Genomic DNA, 24989 nt, shown 5'->3' with positions numbered 1-24989 from the left:
CCAGAAATGGTGGCACCTGCCCAAAATAAGGAAAATTCACTGTAGCCCATCGGCATAGTAAAAAATACGAAACCAATTGTTCAAATTGTTCTAAAAGCACCAAAATTGGCACACATGTAGATTAATACATTCTGAACAATTTTGGATATGGAGGCATTCAAGATTCTCTTTTCATTTTTTTTTTTTTTCTTTTCTTTTTTTTTTTTCTTCTTTTTTTTCTCTTTTTTTTTTTCTTTCTCTTTTCATTCATTCAAGATTCATTCAAAATGCACTCTTCCAATGTTTCATGCCATCACAGGGTGTGATACTGTGTCAGCCTTCGTCGGACATGGGAAGAAATCTGCCTGGGCAACATGGAACACGCTGCCAGAACTCACTGATGCCCTGCTGAGTCTGGCAAATGCACCCACAAGCATCCAAGAGGATACAATGCATGTCATCGAGAGGTTTGTATCTGTTAAACTAAATATCTGTTAAATATCTGTTATTTAACAGATATTTAAATTTAACAGATAACAGATATTTTGTATCTAAATATCTGTTAAACACTTATTGATGTTAATTCTGATGTAAAAAAAAAGGAATTTTGGCCCATCTAGCACCATACTAACGACACATAATGAAGTCTATGTAATGACGCTAATGGTAAATGGCGGCCATTTTGAACAATGGCCGCCATATCTTCCACAGGGCTAATCTTGAATGCCTCCATATCCAAAAATGTTTAGAATATATTAATCTACATGTGTGCCAATTTTGGTGCTTTTAGAACAATTTGAACAATTGGTCTGCTATGCCGCAGGACTACTGAGGGCACATTTGCATACAAGGACAGAAAGCAAATAAATGATATCCAGTAATGATCGGATCGAGTAAATCTGGGATTTTGACACTTCATTAGCATTTCACTTAAATTGAAACGTTAAAAGTGAAATGTTCAAAATAGAGTAAGGAAGAAATATCAGAACCTGGCTGGATCTTGCGTACCTGGAAGGTCAAGAGGTCTTTCCGCTCAGACAACTCCAATATGTCAATGCACCTGCCGGGGTTTGAAAAGATACTTTCATCTAAGGCAGATCGCTGGGGGTTTGTGAATATCACTTTCTGGAGACGTATTGGTTAAGAACCATAATAATTACATCATCACTAAGCCTTCAACAGCGACCCCTCACCGATTCTCTTCAGGTAAGTGGAGCGCCATCATGATGAGGGGATCCGTGCACTGCACGGCCCATCCCTGGTGTTCCCCGGCACGGAACGTCTCTGTGCGAAGGAAACGATTCGGAACTCGGCTCCACAATACCGGAGTCATCATTTGCAAGCTGAGACGAGGTGGGCACTGTGGGGTTGGGTTCTGTCGTTCGCTTTTGAACATGCCAGCAGAGAGGGACATCACATTCTAATGGGGAAAAACAAAAAAAGTGAGCAAGGAAACACCAGAACACCGGGTCTACTTCCAGATACACAACTCACTCAGCTTATTGGTAAGGACAATGACTTCAATGGTTTAAAATGGTGAGATTAAAAGGAAAGATCATACACTGTCATTGTTAATATGTTATTTTCCTCAATTTTGTAAAAGCTTCAAGGACCGCCTTAAAGACCGTACTTGTACATGACACCACCAACATGCTAAAAAAATAAAAATCAAGCTCCTTCTGTACAAGGTAAGTCAATAAAAACGTAAGATTTCTCTGCATGGAAACTTGTGGCACATTTCAAGATTCCAAAAAAATTACAATTAATCCATTGTATCTGAAGTGTGCGAAGAACTGCTTCGTTTTGGAGACACCAATGGTGGAATCGATGATCCACAGAGAAACATGGTGGTGCCCTTAGAGATGTTCACCATTGAGGAACACAGAAGTGCCATGAGATTTTTGTTGGCAAAGGGCGACTTAGCTTGTGAGATTTGACGATGAATGTATAAAGAGGTTCAGTCATTCCAACTCTTGGGTCTTACTCTGAGCCCTGATCTCTCATGGGCAAGTCACATTTCAAAGTTGGCCTCCAAAGCCAGCCGCCGACTGGGCATCCTCGGTCAGATAAAGTTCTTCGTATCCACCAACAAGGATTTCATCCGCAGCTTGATGGAGTACTGCTCTCCCCTCTGGGCTGGCTCCCCTGCCTCTCATCCTACTCAGCTTGACGTTGTGAAAGCCAAGGCCTTCAAGATCATTGGGATCTCTCACGATAAAGACGAGTCTATGGGCCTATCACTACGCCATCACCTACAGGTCGGTGGTTTCTCTGTCTTTTTTTGCCTCATTTCTGGTCTTGCACGCTCTGCCCTTTCCATGCTCTGTCCCCCTTGTATCTGTAGGACACACGCGATCCACCAGCAACCCCCTCCTAATGAATCTGCCCGAATCCAGAACCACTGCTCACCTCCACTCATTTATTCCTCTTTTTCCCCACCTGTAGAACCTTCCACACTCTTCAATCTCATTCTTCCCTCCAGGTCTTCAAGACAACTGTTCACCACTATCTCAAGTCATCCCCCAATTAAAACCTGATCCTTTCTACACCTGTTAAACCACCTCCCACCCTCCCAAAACTTTGCTTACATATCCATCTTGTTCATCTCTTCCTTTCTCCCCTAACCCTTACAGTTACCTGCTTCCACTGGTTGTCTGTCTCCGTCGACTTTTTCCCTCTGTCATGCAGTTGGCATTTCCCCTTTCTCCTACTGTTCCCTTGGCTATGTTGTGTCCTTATCTGTTCTGTGGCCTAGCTCTTCCACGAGCCTAGACCCTGTATATTAAAAAAGAAAAGGAAACAAGAACATGGCAAGAAGTGCATGCCAGCAATAAATGTGTGCACATGGTGTGAGATTCAAAAAAGGACCCACGTAATATAGCTGATGGCGCGCGTGTCAGACAACTGCTTTTCATGGCAACAGGCAATGCCACAGCAAAGGTAGAGGCAACAATTCAGAATAATAGCGAACATTGAACAATATCAGTTTGTACGCAGCTGTTCCTCCATTACATATTCTACAATCACCTGGACTTTAGTAAGGCTTGTGTATACAGGTATGTAATTAGCCTGCATACCTGTCTGGTCCTGCTTACACAATGTCAGGATGAAAGAGCAGACTTCCTTGCCCTTATGATTATGACCAAAACCTTGGTAAATCTCTTCAAACTACAGAGCAAACATCATAACACATGAAGGACAAACACGGCCACCACACACCCAAAAATATTCAAAAGCAAGGCAAGTGCCGGCAAGGTGCTCATGCACCCCCATGACAATATTGCATCCATATGATGACTGTGGCACTACTGTGGCATTTTAAGGAAAGGAGGCCAAGTGCATTAAAAGAACACTATTGTCAAAATGTAAAAAAAAAAACTGTCAAAAAGGTGAAAAAAAACTAAATAAAATAAAAATAGACACCACTGTCAATATTCACCAGAATCTATAGTCTAAAAATTATATTATATATTAAATCCCTGTAATCCAACAAGATGATGCACACATAGTGAGCGCACCTGCTTTGGAACCGTCTAGTCTGGGTTTGATTCCCGACGCAAATAGAAACTGTTGGGTTGGTTGAATCACAAAGTGCTTCACAGACCGAGCGTTGCATCACAAAGTCTCTCATCCCTGGAACGAATGTGAAACTGAATGTCCCCTCTGCTCGCATTACCTGATGGACATTGTACATCCCACAGTGTCTTTCATCAAGAGTGGGTGAGTTATCATCGTTACCCGGAACAGATTACAAATTCCGACCACCATCAACTAAACGTCCAGCATGGCCAGCTAGTTCATGAAAGATTTGGGCCAAAAACATTCCTTACGTACCTCACAAGGTGGGAATAATTTGGTCGTTAATATAGTAGTAGTAGTAGTAGTAGTAGTAGTAGTAGTATACTCAGACTTGTCAGCAAGCAGTTAAGCCAAAGATGGTTACTGATTGTCATGACGTCAGCGAATAATGTTTCAATCAAAACATCAACCAAAGCAGTAAGCCACCAACTGGCAAGACTGCAGCAGGTGTATATGTAAACCATTTATTCAATCATTTAGGCTGCGTAAATAACCATAAAAAGGAAGGTGTTCACATACCTTGATTCTTCCGAGTTCAAACTGGAAAACATTGGCATTGGTTGGCTGCACAAACACAGCCGGGAAGAGCTTTGTGTTTGGCTCCACCTGTCAGAGGCAGGTGCACAGGAGTTCATTTTCATGAAATATGATTCAGCGCAATTAAACTGATCTTGACAAAAACTAGGATAATCCCCAAAAATAAAAAATAAATTATCCAGGTCTCCAAAATATGACTGAAAAGTGAGCGTTAAAGGAGACTCATGCCAAATAACAACTAGAAAGCATCTGAAAAGGCAAAGCCCGTCTGTGTCCGTTTGTATTCAGATGTCTTCTTCTTCTTCTTCCGTATGCTCAGAATAACGAAAACAGTTTTTAAAAAAATACAAAATGAAAATTGATGATTTTACACAACCTTGACCTTTGAGCTATAGATCTAAAAAAAAAAAAAATCAGCTTCTAGCTTTTGATTGGTGAACCAATTCTGTGACCCAATATGCCAAAAAATTTTTAATTTCAGGTCAATTGGACAAAAATTGACGATTTTTGCAACCTTGACCCCTTTGATCTCTTGATCTAAAAAAAAAAAAATTGACTCCTATCTTTTGATTAGTGAACCAATTGAGTGACCCAATATGCAAATTCTTTAAATTTCAGGTCAATTGGATGAAAATTGACGATTTTATGTAACACTGACCTTTGACTTTTTTAACAAAATTATTAATTTGCCTTCTCTGTATTATCATAATAAAGCTTTGGTGAATGTTTGATGACAAAACTCAAATGTGCAAGGCACGGGCTAATGAGGTGAATCAGAGCAGCCCTGCCCTATACTTGAGCAGCCCCAGAAGGTAAGTCAGAGCAGCCCTATACCTGCACATAGCAAACAATCAGTCCTGGTTCAGTGTCTGGTAAAAGGGCAACCTCAAACACTCGATAGTAACGATGATAACCCATACCTGAAAGTAGGTGTTCATTTCCTTGCCGTTGGCGGAAAATGTTAACAGGCCGCTTCCAATGTCGACGAGACAACCCATTTCGATGCTTGTCAGGTTGCGCCCTTGGCCTTGGGGTGCCACTTCACCACACCATACCATGAAACAATTACTCCGCTTGATGCTGCAAACAAAAATAAAATTTCAAATCAGAGTCCATAGTTCTCCAAAGAAATATTCAGTTGTTAGGAAGTGTATATAAGTTGTGCAAAACAGTTACCGATGAAAATAGTAACACCTCCACCTGGATGGAAATTGGACCTGTCCAAATGCTAGCATAGGTGAGTACAAGGAAAGGTGGAGGAAATTAACTGTAAAAGTCAGAGCAAAGCAAGTGATGTACAGCTCATCATAACTAGGCCTCTGCACCAGCAAATGGTGATTTCTTCAATAACGACGCTCATTGGACCAAATGGCTCACCTTTCGTGCACCTTTCCCTTGCTGTCACCGAGGGTGACTGTAACTGTCCTGACTTTCTCCAGGTCCACAGTCTTTCCATACTGGTGGAAATCTGGTGTGACCCAGCCAACCCAGACATTGTTCGGGTCTTGTCCAGGGAAGATCCTGATGGAGTAGTAGTACTGAGAAAAAGGAAACGGAGGTGTAGTGTTAGAATGGTGCTGAAATCACATTGAGGAAAAACTAAAAACTGAATAAAAAATTTTTTAAAAACGTTTTTATTACTCTAGAAGTGAGGAATGCATATAGATTTATTGTTCGTATGTGCACCGAGAGGACAAGTTGACAAAGTGATGTAAATATGAGAGCCAAAGGCACACTGACTCAATCAAAAGGTGTGCAGAAACTAATTTTAAAAACCGCTCAAGAAACATATTTCTATCAAGTTACTGAAATTTAAAGTGTACCCTATAATGAAACATAGGGTTGGTATAGTTTGGCCTAGACTAGAGGAATGCACATCTGCCTCTGAGCTATCTATCTTGCATTTGAATCTTGACCCAAGAATCATTTGAATCTTGAACCCAAGAATCATTTGAATCTTGAACCCAAGAATCATTTGAATCTTGAACCCAAGAATCATTTGAATCTTGAACCCAAGAATCATTTGAATATTGAACCCAAGAATCATTTGAATCTTGAACCCAAGAATCATTTGAATCTTGAACCCAAGAATCATTTGAATCTTGAACCCAAGAATCATTTGAATCTTGAACCCAAGAATCATTTGAATCTTGAACCCAAGAACCATTTGAATCTTGAACCCAAGAATCATTTGAATCTTGAACCCAAGAATCATTTGAATCTTGAACCCAAGAATCATTTGAATCTTGAACCCAAGAATCATTTGAATCTTGAACCCAAGAATCATTTGAATCTTGAACCCAAGAATCATTTGAATCTTGAACCCAAGAATCATTTGAATCTTGAACCCAAGAATCATTTGAATCTTGAACCCAAGAATCATTTGAATCTTGAACCCAAGAATCATTTGAATCTTGAACCCAAGAATCATTTGAATCTTGAACCCAAGAATCATTTGAATCTTGAACCCAAGAATCATTTGAATCTTGAACCCAAGAATCATTTGAATCTTGAACCCAAGAATCATTTGAATCTTGAACCCAAGAATCATTTGAATCTTGAACCCAAGAATCATTTGAATCTTGAACCCAAGAATCATTTGAATCTTGAACCCAAGAATCATTTGAATCTTGAACCCAAGAATCATTTGAATCTTGAACCCAAGAATCATTTGAATCTTGAACCCAAGAATCATTTGAATCTTGAACCCAAGAATCATTTGAATCTTGAACCCAAGAATCATTTGAATCTTGAACCCAAGAATCATTTGAATCTTGAACCCAAGAATCATTTGAATCTTGAACCCAAGAATCATTTGAATCTTGAACCCAAGAATCATTTGAATCTTGAACCCAAGAATCATTTGAATCTTGAACCCAAGAATCATTTGAATCTTGAACCCAAGAATCATTTGAATCTTGAACCCAAGAATCATTTGAATCTTGAACCCAAGAATCATTTGAATCTTGAACCCAAGAATCATTTGAATCTTGAACCCAAGAATCATTTGAATCTTGAACCCAAGAATCATTTGAATCTTGAACCCAAGAATCATTTGAATCTTGAACCCAAGAATCATTTGAATCTTGAACCCAAGAATCATTTGAATCTTGAACCCAAGAATCATTTGAATCTTGAACCCAAGAATCATTTGAATCTTGAACCCAAGAATCATTTGAATCTTGAACCCAAGAATCATTTGAATCTTGAACCCAAGAATCATTTGAATCTTGAACCCAAGAATCATTTGAATCTTGAACCCAAGAATCATTTGAATCTTGAACCCAAGAATCATTTGAATCTTGAACCCAAGAATCATTTGAATCTTGAACCCAAGAATCATTTGAATCTTGAACCCAATAATCATTTGAATCTTGAACCCAAGAATCATTTGAATCTTGAACCCAAGAATCATTTGAATCTTGAACCCAAGAATCATTTGAATCTTGAACCCAAGAATCATTTGAATCTTGAACCCAAGAATCATTTGAATCTTGAACCCAAGAATCATTTGAATCTTGAACCCAAGAATCATTTGAATCTTGAACCCAAGAATCATTTGAATCTTGAACCCAAGAATCATTTGAATCTTGAACCCAAGAATCATTTGAATCTTGAACCCAAGAATCATTTGAATCTTGAACCCAAGAATCATTTGAATCTTGAACCCAAGAATCATTTGAATCTTGAACCCAAGAATCATTTGAATCTTGAACCCAAGAATCATTTGAATCTTGAACCCAAGAATCATTTGAATCTTGAACCCAAGAATCATTTGAATCTTGAACCCAAGAATCATTTGAATCTTGAACCCAAGAATCATTTGAATCTTGAACCCAAGAATCATTTGAATCTTGAACCCAAGAATCATTTGAATCTTGAACCCAAGAATCATTTGAATCTTGAACCCAAGAATCATTTGAATCTTGAACCCAAGAATCATTTGAATCTTGAACCCAAGAATCATTTGAATCTTGAACCCAAGAATCATTTGAATCTTGAACCCAAGAATCATTTGAATCTTGAACCCAAGAATCATTTGAATCTTGAACCCAAGAATCATTTGAATCTTGAACCCAAGAATCATTTGAATCTTGAACCCAAGAATCATTTGAATCTTGAACCCAAGAATCATTTGAATCTTGAACCCAAGAATCATTTGAATCTTGAACCCAAGAATCATTTGAATCTTGAACCCAAGAATCATTTGAATCTTGAACCCAAGAATCATTTGAATCTTGAACCCAAGAATCATTTGAATCTTGAACCCAAGAATCATTTGAATCTTGAACCCAAGAATCATTTGAATCTTGAACCCAAGAATCATTTGAATCTTGAACCCAAGAATCATTTGAATCTTGACCCTTCACGGGCAGGGTGATTCATCAATGTGTGTGTGCCTTCCCTCGGATGGACGTTAAACTGGGCGTTCCGTCTGCCAGCATGCGTTGGTGGACGTTAAAGATTCCACGGTGTCGTTTGCTAAGAGTCGGTGAGTTATCGCCGGCACCATGAACAAATCCCAAATTGCTGCTCCAACCTCCAAGAGGCACTGCATCAGCGGCCCAGCTATGCAGTGATGTAAACCAATAGCCACATGCTGCCCACAATGGAATATAATTGAAAAATAAACTTCCGTAAGCCCTTAGTTTATATTACGCAGGTTTATTTGTTTTATAATGAAATGCATGAATTTGATGAGTGAAGTTTGTACAGGAAGTACCTTCATATGTCAAATACAATACATTCAAATCAAAATTTACACTTCCTGAAACCCTCTTTATGCGGCAACGGAAAGGTTTAAGGAAGCACCAAGTTTAAAACACATGGTTTTTATCTTGTGTAGGCCCTGGCAGATAAATCAAAGGATGAACTAGAACGGTACTTGGTAGGGCACATACCTCCGCCATGCTTAACAGTTTACGTTTTGTATCCCACTGATGGGCCAAATCTGAATTCGGACCTGAACCAAAATCTGATCGGCTTGTTCCTGTCGCCTAACCAACTCATCTACCAAGTTTTGTCATAAATCGTCAATAACTTTTGAGATATCGTACTATATATCGTTTTAACCGTATCTCTCAATGGTGAAGAATCACCTAAAAAAATCCTCAGATCCAGATTCGATCTTCACCTGGCGGAGGTATGCGCTCTACCGAGTGCCATTCTAGTATTTTTATGCCTCCGCCGACGAAGGCATTATGTTTTCAGGTTGTCCGTCCGGCTGCCCGTCCGTCCGTCCGTCCGTCCGTCCGTCCATGATAGGTTTTCGTTACCGCGATAACTTAAGAACGGCTAAATCAATCTTGGCACAGGTATGTATAATGAGGTAAAGATGAACTGATTACATTTTGGGGTCACGAGGTCAAAGGTCAAAGTTCAGAGGTCATGTTAGGTAAAAATACCGTTACCGCAATAACATGTGAACCAGTGATGGGATTCTGACCAAATTTGGTAAACTTATGCAGAATGATGTAAACATGAACTGATTAAATTCTGGGTCAATAGGTCAAAGGTCAGAGGTCATGTCAGGTAAAAATGTGCTCACTTCGGCACAGCTGAATGGATTTAAATCAAACTTGATACAAGTATTATAATGATGCAATAATGTGGGCGGAGGCACATCAGTCGACGTCGTGACATCAAAGAGTGCCGTTCTAGTTAATATACTTTTTTCAGCAGCTCGGCAATCAGTTATTCTTCCGGAGAAGTCAAAAATGGCATTAAAGCAGGAAGTAAAAACAACAAAACAACAAGCACCACTATCACCATCACCACAAAGTGCTGCTCGCATTAAAGATGATATTAGGTGGTAAGCCGATTGAGTCCCTGGAGGAAATGCAACTCGAGAGCAATTTGCATTTCCTGGCACATGCAGTCATCCACATCAAACAGAATGCTCGTCTGTCCCGATATCGTCAAGGAATCGGGATGAACATCTCATGTTTCCGAGTATCTTATTACCTTGCACTGGGTGATGTACGCTGACCTTTAGTTATTAAGACAAGTAACGGTAAAATTTAAAAAATACCAGAGTAGTACGCATCAGCGTGTCCATGTCATCCCGGTCATCTGGTAGGACTTCCTCCACAAGCCGAGTAGGGGCTGGTTGTGGAGTCGGTGGAGCCTGATGCTGGTTGGAGCCTTTTCCAAGACGTAACATGAACCTGCAGGAAAAGGTAAGCCAAGCCCATTACCATCAGAAGGTTATGCAGTTATTAACTGTAGTCTCCAAAAATGGCTTCCAGGAGATCATTTATGCATATAAATACGATATAATGTGGTATTTTTCAGATACTAGCCCATAATACAAAATTACGAGTGCTTAGCACACCCATGAGGGATACTTTGGTATCCTTATTGTCTACCTAATAAATATCACAATTTATCAGTTAACAATGTAGTTGAACACAATTACGTGCGCACTGTACTTTGGCCTTAGTCGAGATGTTTTCTCCTGGACTGCATCTTTTGCGTTGTTGACCTCAGGTACTGGCCGAGGAGTCTCCTTCTCCGGAGCAACGCCAGCAGCAGGGCCCGCGGTGGTGGTAGGCATAGGGGTAACATGTCCAGCAATGTTCTTCAGGACCTCAAACTCTGAGTCAATGTCAATATCTACTTCCTCCTCCTGCATGATGGAGTTGAGCTGGCCAGCAAGTTGAGGCTTATAATCCTGGTGGCACTGCACAGGCATACTAAGGCGGAAAAAGGCTAAATCTGTATTACTCTTTTGCGTGCCAAAGGTTCGATGAATAACCTTGAGGCACGGCGGGCTGTCAACCGTCCCGTCAATTCTGGTGACCTAGTAAAATGAAAGGAGAGAAGATAAAGATGGTTGAAAATCCGAGCAAAACAGTGCAGAAAGGCAACATAAGGACGGTCAAGGGGATGCAAGAAAGTGAACGGATAAAGGAATCAAAAGAGAGACCTCGTAATGCTCATGATCGTCTTGCAGAGAGATGAATTGTGGAAGACGCTTGGTATACCACATCGGTACGTCCCGGTTCATGTTGACGGCAAAAGGCTCGTAGCCTTCCTGTAAGCCGCATATGGTGAAGAACTTAAACCCTTTGGCATTGCGGCCGAAGTTGAGACGCCCGACTTGTGACATACCAATACTGCAGATTGGTATAAAACCTGCTTGAAATCCAAAGACAAGAGATCAAAGTAGAAATATCCAAATTGTTGGAAGAATGGCACTTCCGCACTCATATTTTGCAGAATGCCACAACTGGACGTATTCATGAGCTCTCCCGTGTTGTCGGCAGCAACACTTACCCTCTCCGATCTCAAAATCACGAAAAGTGAATTCGGAACCCAAGTCATTGAGCAGAACCTCTCCGTTGAGCGTGAACATCATACAGTGATCACTGAGATCCACGAGGCACCCCACGATGTCGCCGCACTGCCAAGCACGACCAAAGTGCTCCATTCCCTGGTGCCAGCGTTGGGCCTGATGAGATCACACAGGGCTCAGCGAAACTACTGGTTACATCATGGTGGATCATCTACATCACCATAATCTATTTTTAAAAAATGGTGTATTCAATAATGTTTCCACCATTACAATCTATCAGTTATGGTGGATGGTCTCCATCGCTATAATCCATCAGTCAGGTTAAATTTTAAATAGTGGATCAAACTTATGTGAACTTGATTAAACTTGTGTATGTGTACTGTGTGTATAAAATAGTGGATTTACCACCATCTCTTATCTTCTCCCATCCAAAACCTTGATCTTTTCTACCCCCGTTAATTCACCCCAGATCCACATTTCTGAAATACCGACTCCTTTCCTGGAAGTCCGAGTTGTGTCCATGAGGTTTTTACCTCTCCCACCCCCGACCCCTCTTCCCACGCCTCCTTCCCTCAAGCCCTCTCCCTCCCACAGATCTCCCGATGTCCCTGCTCTCAAATGTTGTACTTGTGTGCTTCCCCCTCTCTCCCCATCTTGTCTCCCACTCCCTTTATAATGTCTTATGTGTACGTTTGTTTTTTTGTCATTTATGTTAGCTCTTACACGAACCTCGATCTGGTATACAACAAAACAAAACAACAAAAAAAAACACTTCAAGTTGATTCATATGTAGATTGAAAAGAATGATGTGTCCGTTTCATGATTTTTACAACACTAACTCTTAAAATAAATCTCTCTCTCCATCCCTCTTCCTTCCCTTTTCTCCCTCTTCCTTCCTCTCTTTCTCTTTCTCACGCACACACACTCCCCCTCATGCCACAAGGAAAATCTTTCGCAACAATCACACATTAATTGGAGTCACCTTGAAGCCGTCAAAAACAAAAGCTTGATCATCAGAACCAAGATCCCTGTCAGGTACACAGCCTGGTCTTGCCCATCCGACACGCATGTCTCCTTCCGTCACCGCCTCAAACTCAAAGTACCACTTCCCGGACATCACCGCATAGGCCTTCTCTGCTCGGAAGATGCGGCACTCGTGTATCGAGCCACTCGTGTCATTCTGGGAAGCTGGGGAAGAAGATGGCAACCAAGAGATAAATGGAGTCTCCGTTTTATCATGATTTAGTTCAGTCTATTAAGATTTTTTTTTTTTTTTTTTTTTTTTTTTTTTGTTGTTGTTGTTGTATACAAGATCGAGGCTCGTGAAAGAGCGAAGTCAGGTGTACAGGTCACACAATACCTATTTGGCAGCACCAAGTTAATATTGATCTGTGACATTTTAATAGTTACCATTAGTCTGTGTTCAGGTAACGTTGGAGAAGGCAGTGAGGAACAAAATATGATCATTTTTACATTTAACGGCATTTTAAACTCAAATTAAATAATTGAGAATCACTACATCTGAATATAATTAAATAAATGAACAGGATTATAATTAATTAATTGACATATGTGGAAAATTACATGCCCAGGCCAGGAATCAAACCCAGGTTCTCTGGTGAACCCATGAGGTGAGCAGAGCCCAGATAGCTCAGATGGCAGAGCACTGGTATGGTTCCACCAAAGGACCTGGGTTCGCTTCCTGGTCTGGGTGTGTAATTTTCCCACATATGTCAATCAACATCGGAATATCAAACACTTAATGCCATTTCGTGAATTTCTCAATAACCTATGTGGAGGCAGGGAAGTCATTTTTTATACAAAATCGAGGCCCATGGAAAAGTGGGGTGACAGTAGGGCAATGTACATGTGGACACAATGAGGAAAGGAATGAATGGACAGAATAAGAGGAATGAGTGGAGTAGAGGAAACGCAATAACTTGTTCATAAGAGGGTTGGGTTAGGTAGGATTCATGAGGGTGGAAAAAAATAGTGGATACAGATGGGGGGTGACATACGGTGGTGATGCACCACTGGCCTCAAGCCCCGAAGGAAGTGTGGGATTAAACAATTCAGGAAGGTGGTTTCACAAATGGGACAAAAGAGGAACAAAGGAGTGGTGGCGGGCTGTCTTTGTGTCGACCTAATTTTTATTATCCATTTTTATAACAGGGGCTGAGGCTCATGGAAGGAGCCGGACTTGACTTCAGGTAAACACAGCTGCAGAGCTTGGGGAAGTGATGTAACTTCCTGGTGGATCCTAGGAACCAAAAACGCCATCTTTATAAAATCACCATTCTCTCCAGACTCAGTAGGGCAATTAAGGACAAATCTTCTCCTCCCCATGGATACCAACGATGCCGTTTGTCCGTGCTCTATCAAGGAAGCAGCATGTACCATACTTAAAGTCTTTGCTATGATTTCAACGTGGTTCGAACGGCTCACCACTCGGACTCAGAGCAGATACTCGAACCATTATGCCACCGAGTCCGAAGTCTTGTAACCAATCACCGACTCACAACTAGAAGACATGCCGCCTCCATGGAAATGAATAAAAAACCACCTTTAGAGGCCATTTTTCCCCGCAAAGCGGGGGTTGGCCTTTTTCGGGAGCCGTGGTTGTTGTTGTTTTTCGGTCCCCTTTTTGAAGCAATGTTTTACGGCCGGATGCCCTTCCTGACGCCAACCCTTTTTGTCGCCTTTAACGACAAACAGGGAATTACCAGTGAACTGGTACTCAATTAGCCGACCTCGGAAGGATGACAGGCTGAGTCAACCCCCCTGGCGTTAATTCAGCGATCGACCGGGATTCGAACCCAGGATCCTATTCATGGAAATTCATGGAAATGAATGGGGAATTCAAATAAATTGCACTCGCTGCCGATAATATGAGTGATGTATTGCATTGGGTCATACAAAGTTTTTTTGTATGCAATGTCAAGGCTCGTGGAGGACCGAAAACATAAAATGGATCAGGACGTAACATAACAAAAGGAACAGTAGAAAGAGGGAGGGGCACCAACAACAGGGACGAGGGAAGAAATAGAGGGAGACTTGGACAAATAAGGATTGTGGGGAAGAATGAGGTGTAGGGGAGGTCACAGGGGCCGAAGAACATGGATACAGAGGCAAACTCTCAGGAAGGAAAAACTAGAAACTTATAAAAAGGATAAACTGGAAACATTGTGACCAATTGCGGGCTTACCTGGATCTGGGTCAGGTGGTTCGATCACGTAGCCACAACCCATAAGGGTACGAACTGCCTCACGGAGGCTATCCTTATTGGATTTCTTGGTACGGTCATCGAGCAAGGCATAAGGAATGAGCCGGGGATTCCGACGGTTGTTTAGGTCCTGGTAGATATGAGAACACAAATAAAATGAGACATATTATATACAACCAGGAAAATCTTTGAAATTACGTTTGAACAGTGAAGCAAGTCTGAGAAAGCTGACTCTGGGTCCAAACCATAAAGGATGAAGTGTGAATGTGAGTTTGAGTCTTTATATCCTGAGTACAAGTTTGAATGCAACAAAAACAGACTCGAATCGATCTCAACTAACTGAGGCCTACACCACTGTTTTTTGTTCCGGTACATGTGACAACAGCTTACCTCATCACTGTGCTCCAATAACTCTAAATAACCTTACCCCGCACAGTGTTGAAGTATATAATTAATCTACTATATAAGAGAACCGTTGGTCTGTGTGTGTGTCTGTCTGTGTGTCTGTCTGTGTGTTGCCATTTTTCTCAGAGATGGCTGAAAGGATCTTCGTCAAACTTTCAGAGGTTCATCCGTGAGTGCCTGGGAGTGTTTTAGGTAAATAAATATAAAAAAGAGAAAAAAGTTGTTTTTTTTGGATTTTTGAAAAAATATATATACATAATTATATTAAATCGCTCTATTTCCTTTTTGCTCTATAATCGCTTAAGCCTTTTTGATTAATGACAGTTATATACAAGTACACATTCGCATAAATAAAATACAAAACAATCACGAGACATTTGAACACAAATAATAAAACAATTCCAGAAGTGGTCGAAGTTGGTGGTAAGGCTTCTTCTTCTTCCTGAACGTCATCATACTTAACTCAGAAACGTGATGAACGGCATATTCACCAGCTTATATTCAACGAAAAGGTAAAATGATGATTTGACATTTGTGATGGATTCTGATTTGGATGTAAATGCTTTTCCATTATATTTGCCCTCATTTCAAATATGGTAATGTTTCTTTTTCGCTTGAGCAACGCCGGGCCGGGTACTCCAGCTATAAACACTTATATACTTTACTCGGGGCACAAATACAACTTTGTCTGGGGGGTAACATACGCTATGTGGCCGCGGCCTCATTCGGGGGTGTGGGGGACCGGGAGAGGGGGGTAAAAATTCTCTATGTAAATCTGTACCGTGTAGCGCCACCTGGTGATGGTGGCAGAGGGTATTACAATTTCCTTTTTAACCTGTGCAACACTGAGGTTATGAATCACTCTTTGTACGGGAAATTTTTTCCTCCTTCCCTTCCCCCCATCCCCCAAAACGGAGGGGCCTGTCAAAGGCACCCCCCCAAAATATGTATATGTAATATATCTTTCCCCTCCCTCTCCCCTCACCTCTTCCTCCCCTCCCCCTTTCACTCCACCCACTCCCTTCCTCACCCCTCCCTCTCCGGCAATGCCGGGTACTCCTGCTAGTTTGAAATAAAATAATGAGTTTAAAGGTCGAATAAAAAAATTCAGGAAGTTTTGCACCATTTATGCAGTATCTTATACACCACCTTCATTAACATGTCCAAGTACTGCTAATTGGAAGGGTTTTGAAAGTGGCAAAAAGGTGATTTGTGTTCTACAGTGTTCAAGTATATAATTAATTGAAATAAAATAAATACCGGTACTTTACAGGTCGTAGAAAAAAAAAAATCAGGAAGTTTACTGCCGTTGATGCAGTGCTTTATATACCACCTTAGTCAACGCGTTACATGAGTTATTTGTGCCTGTTGTTTGTGTCCTTTATGACTTCCTTAAAAACAGTAACTTTCCTGTTTGGAATGATTTTCAATTTTGTTTTACTGCCAGGCAGACAGAGTTTAAAATAAAATTATGTCGCTCCTCTGTGCATGCACGATCGGGACAAATTCAGAGCCAATGTACTGCAAAACTACACATTAGTTTTCCGATTAATGTTCAGATTCATGTTCAAAATATAACATCAAGTTTAAATTAAGTTGTTCTTCGATCACAAACTGACATCTGTAGATGGACGGATGGATAGACAGACAGAAGTGAATCAATTGCATAGCCCCTCTTTTCACTTTGTGTGCGAGGGGGTAATAAAATGTCAATATTGTTACGTTTATGGGGGGTAGGTAAAAGGATCCCATAAGAAAGGTAGGATTGTATAATATATAGCATGGGCTGTGTGACACGTAGAAGAAACCTCAATGTAATAAGTAGGGAAACTGTAGCTTAAGGTTGTTTAATTGTCCTTCACACTGGGGTTGAAGCAGTGCTAATTAGTGCAGGGATTAAGGTTAGCTTTCCCCAGTGCGTGCGTTGCCTCTGTAATCTTTCCCTTACGTTTTTGTACCATCTTTGAATTACATTTACCACGGCCGGCCATAATAGCCACCGTTAAATGACAACAACCACGCTGGCAAGAAGCCAGGAAAAGCCGATTGGACTAAGCCCCACCTCTAAAGGACCTAATAGGAAACAGGCTATGCCCCTGAGGGACATGATTAGCCCAGAGAATGTGGGCGGGGCCCCAGGAAGGGACGTTCGGTGATTGGCTCTCCAAAAGAAGAAGAAGAGCACATCTCTCTCTGGCTGGTTTTGCTCGGGGAAGAAGGGCACCATCTTGCCATTCGTGCGCTGGTCGTGTTGGACTCACCAAGGAGCTCTGGACTACGTTGGCAGTGTTTTGGCGAATTCTGGGCTTGTGGTGGCTCAAGGCCATGCTGTTCGCCACAAGGACGAGGAGGGGGAATCTAAAAGGAGGTCGTCTTGGCTGCTTGCTTTGTGCATGGGCGTTTTCGACGTACGGTGCCGCCGGCATTTTGGGGTGCCCCGGCGCAGGTGGCTTTGAACATCGACCATCGCCACCTCTCTCTCTCTCTCTCAAAAAGACCCTTTGGAGACAGCTGAGTGCCAGCCGGCTAAAGGAAACATTTTATTTTATTTCATTTTCCCTTGTGTGTTTGTATTTGTGACTGATGGAGACGTCTCACAGTAGAGAATTTTAGTTTAACTCATCTTTCATTTTTATTCCTCGATTTATTTTCATTAAATCCCTATTATTGAGTTTACTGTCGTGTTTCTTTGTCCGTGGGTTCGGGAATAAACCCGTGTATTGTGTCAGATAAACGTCTCGCAGCCTTTCATCTCACGCGCGTCAGACCTGCCATTTTCGGCCGGACGCCTCGGGAGTAAAAAAAAACTTTCGGCAATCCGTCACAGGTGATCTTAATCGCCGGCGACGCGACAATATGTATTATCTACGAATGTTTTTACCCATCTTTCACAAAACGTTTACTTACACTAAAAAGGAGTGAGTATTATGACAGTTGTGTGAGAATGTACTGCACAAGAGACAAGTGCATCATTGTGGGACAACCATTCTGTAACTGAGTGTACACCTGTACCTGTTGAATTCCGTAAGTCCAACCCTGGCGAATGCGATCTCTTGCCCAAACATTGTGGGCATTCTCTGCAAGTTTGTCCACCAATGCCTCTTGTGTGGCAGTGAGCTTCACATGGTTGAGGTCAAAGGGTGCCGGTTTGTAATTGTTCGTCATCAGGTAACTGTCAATGGATAAAAAATAAAAAATAAATCACATGACTCCTCAACACAAAGCTTTGGCCGATTACCATCATCAAGGAAGATGTCTCAGTTAGGCCCATTCAGGTCCTGAAATGAGGAAAAGACTAAATGTCCTATAGGGCAAATTTAATGTACCGGAATTATTATCCATCCTGAAACAAACACAAGGGTCCCAGATGATCCCATTCCCTGATAAAATGTTTCTGTGTTTCCTTCTCATCGCTCAGATACCCTCCATTACACCAGATCATACTCAGAGCAAACCAGAGAAGTCAATATCCCACACATACTTGCGTGGTAGCTTCAGTCTCTTTAGTTTCTCCTCTGCGTGTTCATCACCAATTCCAACATGGCAGCCCAGCGCTAATAAAGTTCTGTAATAGCAAGAAACATAAAGTTTAAAAAAGGAGTTAATTTTTGGATATTTTGAACAAAAATAATTCATGTGATTAAAGTAGAATAAAGGGGGGAGGTGAGAGGGAGGACGACTTAAAAAAATATAAGTTGAAGGTGATGGAAACCGGGTTGGTAGGAATTGAAAGCGCTTTATATATTTATGTATTTATTATCCGTGATTCTAAGTGAACTGACTGCATGTGGAATCGTGGAGGGTGGTGATGTGCTCATGACATCAAACAGTTGTGGTGTGATACCTTGCATATTGGCTACAGGTCGCCACAGGTCTATCAGTCCATGTGTCAATCTTTGCAAATGGAATGGAAACGAAACATTGTTTTTCTAAAACTGATCGTACTTTCTATCCAATATGGGTTTTGACCACACTAGAATGGGTCTGCGGATTTTCAAAAAAAAAACGGCCCAAACCCATGAAATGCGGGCCACTTGCCATTTATGCATTCGGCCCATCAAGCCTGCATTATGGTTGCTAAACTATGGTTAGTTGTCTATAGTCTATCCTTTTAAATGCAGAGCAGCACGTACCATTTTAAAAGTCTTTGGTATGATTCGGCCGGGGTTGAAACCACTGACCTCCCAGACTCAGAGAGGACTCTTTACCGATCACAACACCGAGGCTGGTTCAAAGTGCACATTTCAAAATTCAAAACAATCTTCAAATTTACTTAAGGCACAACCAAGTGACCTTGATTGAGAGCGTGGACTTATAAAAGTAGCTTTTTGGCATTCCCATCGAAGCACTTAGCACGTGATGCTGGAATGTAAGATCAAAAATCCTAAACATGACCTTGTAATTCATGTAAAAGTACACAAATATCTCCAATATCCTTGTCCTACTTTATAAAAGCTCCTTCATGCACCGGATAACCCATTAAAAGTAATTATTTTGAAAACCCAATAAAATGTAAGGAACACTCACTTGAGAGTCTCTGTGGACATCTGCAGGTTGTAGTTTCGTTCCTGCTCTGGAAGCTTATGGAAATCCAACAAGCAGGGATGGATTAAATGATGGTCATCTCGAGCCTGAAAATATTTAAATAAATTAAAAACAGTTTCTGGGACGATTCTAGAAACCTTGATTTTCTGCCGAAGCGAATACAACTCTGCTGAAAAGGTGTCACATATGGAAAAATGTAATCACACATGGAATTTAATCATACTCCACTCACCAATCCGTAAGTCCAACCCATCTCCACCTTGGTCGTGGCCCACAGTTCATGGATATTCTCAGCCAGCTTGTCCCGAATTCGCTCCATTTGTGGAGGAAGAACAACCTGTAAGTGAAAAGGCAACATTAGCTCTCATCACCAAATCATGGTTACCTTAGCAACTGAAGTGGTTCAGCAGAACCTTACTGTGATCCGGAAAGGAATGCCAGCAAATACGACAACAAACGGACTATAATTCCATGACAATCCTTAAAATAGCGCTTGAGACAAAGATATGAGAACAGAACCAGGTCTGAAGGCATCACCACTCGGTCCCATCACCATTATCAAAACAGATCCGAGGATAATGAGGCGGATACTTTGGGCCCTTGGAGGACTTCGTTCCACCTTACGACCCCATTAAACAAGACATGGGAAAATGCAATACACATGACGAATCTGTGGGTCATGGATGAAACGTTCCATGAGATTCGACCTGTTCTCCTTTGGTTTTAGTGTCGTAGTGCTTCTTGGTTGGTTTTATTTTTTCTTCTTTGATTATGTATATTAGCGCAATTATATATGAGACAAACATTGATATTACAAACAAACAAATGTTCTCGTTCGGAATAGACATTATCCGCATCGAACAATTCAGCCTGTGCTTGCAGACGGACAATGTTAAACTTCTGTACATTTCACACTATTTGGGATTTTGTCTGTGCTGAACGTTGCTATTTGAAAGGTTTACTTCCTGAACATTAACATGTTAACTCATAGCCTTGGTTTTATTAATTGGCAATGGTATAAAATTGGACTCCATGATGAAGTGAACTCCCTATCATTCGGTGCAGGACCAGGTTTTAACTGCTTTTGAACAACAGCATTTCCTCCCATACAGATGTGTTGCGTTCATCTTGAGAAATGTGTATCCGGATTAACGAGTGTGGCCTGGAAGTACTGTGGTGGGGTATATCGTAAAGAGGACAGTAGGGGCAAAACTCGAGGAGGTGATAAAGGATTGCAAGACCATCAATCAGTCTATGGTCAGAGAGGGGAAAGCACTGTCCTTCATCATCTTACAAAGAGATACCACCAAGTCTGAAGAAAATGGACTTCACTATACCTCAGGGAAGGTGGGGGTGTTGGCGGGGATCAGGATGTGAATCCACAGCACCAACCCAAAGTGAGGAGCTATACTCCATAACACTGCAGGTAAATGCTTTGTGCATCATGATGAGCTGGGATCAATAAAGAAAGGCCTTGGCTCTAAGAGGTAATAATGTCTTTTCCACACCCGTGAGACCAACCCCACCCCTCTCAAAAATTTTCTTATGTATCCATCTTGTCCACCCCTTGCGCTCTCCCTTACCCCTCATCATACCTGCATCCCTTGTTTGGCCGTCTCTGTCTACCTTCTCCCTCCGCCCTGCTATTGGCATTTCCACTGTCTCCTGCTGTTCCCTTTGTTATGTTATCCTGATATGCTCTGTATCCTCGCTCTTCCACAAGCCTCGACTATGTATATGTATACATATATATATATATATATATATATATATATATATATATATATATATATATATGTATATATAATTATATATATATATACGTATATATATATATATATATATATATATATATATATATATATATATATATATATACTGTATATATATATATATATATATATATATATATATACATATATATATATATATATGTATATATATATATATATATATATATATATATATATATATATATATATATATATATATATATATATATATATACAGTGAAACCTTGACTTACGAGTTTAATTCGTTCTGTGACCGAGCTCGTAACTCAATTTGCTCGTTTCTCAAATTAAATTTCCCCATTAAAATGAATTGAAATGCTATTAATCCGTTCCAGCCCCCCAAAAACCACACCAATTTTTTTTGTTACGTGTTTTTAAATAAGAAAAATGTACTTTATAAATAACAAATAATGTATAAACAAGCACGACCTCGTATATACTGTACATAATAAAAGAGAATGTAAAGAAATAAACTGGTTTTATTAAGTGTATTTACTCACACTCCTCACTGTATTTACTGACACTGTCAACCACACAAACAACAACTTCTCCATCTCTTCATGGACAGAGGTCCGGAGCTTTGAAATAATCTTAACGCCCTTGGCTGGCGTTATAGCCTTTATCGACTCCTTCTGCTTCAAAATCGTACATATCGTAGAAGTACTACGATCGTACTGCCTCGCCAAGTCGACAACACGCACACCTCGTTCATGTTTTTCGACGATTACGTGTTTTATATCCAAGCACATCATCCTTTTCTTCTTCTCAGCACTGCCCTTGGCACTCAATTTCTTAGGACCCATGGTTAAAACTAAGAAATTTTCCAAAATAAACAAAATGCGAAAACAAAGCAACAGCGATACGGCAGAGATGCTTGCATGGCAAGATAACCACGTGAACTGAACGCTCACTGGGCCACCTAGTGGCGGGTGGCGTAAGCTCGCTCGCTCGTAACTCAGATCTCAGCTCGCATCACAAAGCAAAAAATCGACCGAGCGACGGCTCGTATCTCGGAAAACTCGTAAGTTGGTGCACTTGTAAGTCAAGGTTTCACTGTATATATATATATATATATATATATATATATATATATATATATATATATATATATATATATATATATATATATATATATTAGTATCTGTAATTTGGCGCTCCAACCTAATGAGCGAACATCATGAAGTCATTGCCACGCATGTCCGCATTGCCTGCAATGGCACTGGCATGTCTGCAATAGAGTCACAAGTGTATGCAGGACTCACTGCGTTGCCCTGATGAAGCCACAACAAGGGCAAAACCAGGTCGGTAACTGTGAGTTTTGCATACACTTGTGACAGTATCTGAATTTAACATCCATTATGACGCACTGCTAGATGGCCCCTCCAGAGCTTTGCAGGCAATGTGGACATGTGTGGCAATGACGTCATGACGTTCGCTCATTATGTTGGAGCGCCAAATTACAGATACTAATTAGTAACTCCCAACTGCATCCAGGTCGACTCCATATAGTCAGTGGATACCAGAGATAATGTTACCGTGTGGCAGGCGGTGCTTATCGCTCCCAGTAAGTGCAGCAGCAGCTGTATGGGACACCTTACTGGCGGTTCTCCACTGATGGTATGAAGTCGCATAATGACTGATATATGATATATATGCATAAAAGGAGGGTCATGTATGTCATTCCAACAGGTTGTACATGGCATGTACCTCAGAATAATGGGCTGTCTTTCAGGAGGTTGTGTAACAACTACCTCTTCCAGGTTACCTGATTAATGATGTGGGGGCAATGTCCAACTGTGAAATGACTACCAAAGTAGCCACCATGCACCTGTTGGCTGAACTACTATGTGGCAGAACAGCTGAATGAAGATGTGACAGATATTTGTCAAGCATAACAAGCATGTTAAATTGGCGATTAAATTGTGGGTCATGGTAGTTACCCAGTGTGTACCTTGACCCGGTGTGTACCCTGGTTTAGAATAGGTACACCGTATCCCTGCGTGTCGAAGGAGGCAACTAAGAGGGTTGGCGTCAGGAAGGGCATCCGGCCATAAAAACATTGCCTCAAAAAGAGAACCATGACAATTACAACGACATGTGGGCAGGGCACAGCCCGAAGTGGAGATCGGTTTCTGAGATTTGGGACATGGAATGTAGGGACAATGACAGGGAGATCAGGAGAAGTGGTGGAAGTATTGGTCAGAAGAAGAGTGGACATATGTTGTGTGCAAGAGAGGAGATGGAAGGGAAGTGGTGTGAGAATGGTGAAGGGTAGGCAGGGACAGAAATACAAGTTTGTGTGGCAAGGGTGCCCGGAGGGCGTGAAGGGTGTTGGTGTCCTGTTTTCTGAGGAGTTTGTAGACAGTGTGGTGAGTGTGACTAGAGTGAGTGATAGGTTGATGATGGTGAAAATGATGATTGAAAAGCTGTTGGTGAACGTCATCTCGGGATATGCTCCGCAGGTTGGTCGGAGCGATGAAGAGAAGGACAAGTTCTGGTGTGCAATGGAGAAGCTGATGGAAAACGTGAAAGATGAGGAAGTTGTTGTGGAAGGAGGAGATCTAAATGGACATGTGGGAAGGAGTATGGACGGTGTTGAGGGAGTCCAGGGGGTTACGGATATGGTGTGAGGAATGGAGAAGGTGAAAGGATTTTGGAGTTTGCTGATTTGTTGATTTGTAATACTCAGTTCCAGAAAGCGGAAAATATGCTTGTTACATACACGTCAGGTGGGTCGACGACAACCGTTGACTACCTGATGGTGCATAGGCGAGATAGCGGGCACCTCTGGGACACAAAGGTGATCCCGGAGGAGGAGGCTGTTTCACAGCACCACTTGGTTGTCTGCGACATAAGGGTGAAAGGTGCGAGGAGAGCTCGGCGGGTGAAGTACCAACCGAGAATGAAGGTGTGGAGGTTGAAAGAGGTGACAGTAAGGGAGGCATTAAAAGAGAGGCTGAGTAGGGTAGAGGATGATGTGGTTTAAGCTTGAAAGTGGTTGGATGTCAATGAAAGATAGTCTGTTGGGAGCCGTTGGTGAGGTATGTGGATGGACAAAAGGACGACCGAGGCACTCGGAAACATGGTGATGGGATGATGAAGTTGGAAAGAGGATTGACGAGAAGAGGAAGAAGTTCAAGGAGTGGCAGAAGGCGAAGGGTACGGGAGCAGAAAAAGCAGAGCATGAAAGTTATAAGGCAGCCAAGAAGGCTGCAAAGAAAGAGGTAGCAAAGGCGCAGGAGGCATGTAGGAAAATGTTCGGAGAACACTTGGATTTGGAAGAGGGTCAGAGAGCAGTATTCAGGATTGCAAAGCAGATAGCGAAAGAGAGGTGTGATGTGATGGGGGTGAGTTGCTTGAAAGATGAAGTGGGACAAATCGTTGTGGTCCCAGATGGAATTAAAGGAAGATGGAAAAGATATATGGAAATGCTGTTGAATACAGAGAATGAATGGGGTGGCAACATAGAGAGTAACCCAGTTTTAGGACCGGCAGAGAAGATAACTGAGAAGGAAGTTGAGGAAGCGATAAAAGCAATGAAGAGTAGAAAAGCAGGAGGGCCGACGGGAGTTGTGGGAGATATGTTGAAGCCAGCAGGAAGTTGGGGTGTGAAGAGAATGACAGAGATCTG

General features: G+C 41.4%; 1 protein-coding gene across 1 annotated transcript in view; it reads right to left on the bottom strand.

Moving 5' to 3' along the window:
• The window catches only part of LOC137436654 (ryanodine receptor 2), a 344268-nt gene that overhangs the window by 251053 nt on the left and 68226 nt on the right, over positions 1-24989 (bottom strand). The window contains exons 21-35 of the mRNA XM_078786637.1: positions 19798-19902; positions 19548-19651; positions 18502-18585; positions 18033-18192; positions 14598-14745; positions 12375-12580; positions 11374-11548; positions 11024-11232; positions 10527-10897; positions 10127-10262; positions 5473-5633; positions 5016-5175; positions 4078-4164; positions 1173-1399; positions 988-1039 (exon numbers count right to left, since the gene is read on the bottom strand). Of these exons, the coding sequence (XP_078642763.1) occupies positions 988-1039; positions 1173-1399; positions 4078-4164; positions 5016-5175; positions 5473-5633; positions 10127-10262; positions 10527-10897; positions 11024-11232; positions 11374-11548; positions 12375-12580; positions 14598-14745; positions 18033-18192; positions 18502-18585; positions 19548-19651; positions 19798-19902 (2385 nt within the window). The remainder of the gene's footprint in view (positions 1-987; positions 1040-1172; positions 1400-4077; positions 4165-5015; positions 5176-5472; positions 5634-10126; positions 10263-10526; positions 10898-11023; positions 11233-11373; positions 11549-12374; positions 12581-14597; positions 14746-18032; positions 18193-18501; positions 18586-19547; positions 19652-19797; positions 19903-24989) is intronic.

Source organism: Myxine glutinosa, chromosome 11, assembly GCF_964187855.1.
Source record: "Myxine glutinosa chromosome 11, kmMyxGlut1.1, whole genome shotgun sequence".
In the NCBI taxonomy this organism is placed as follows: Eukaryota; Metazoa; Chordata; class Myxini; order Myxiniformes; family Myxinidae; genus Myxine; species Myxine glutinosa.
The sequence above is the reverse complement of the archived record's forward strand: the minus strand, read 5'-3'. Positions and strand labels throughout refer to the sequence as shown.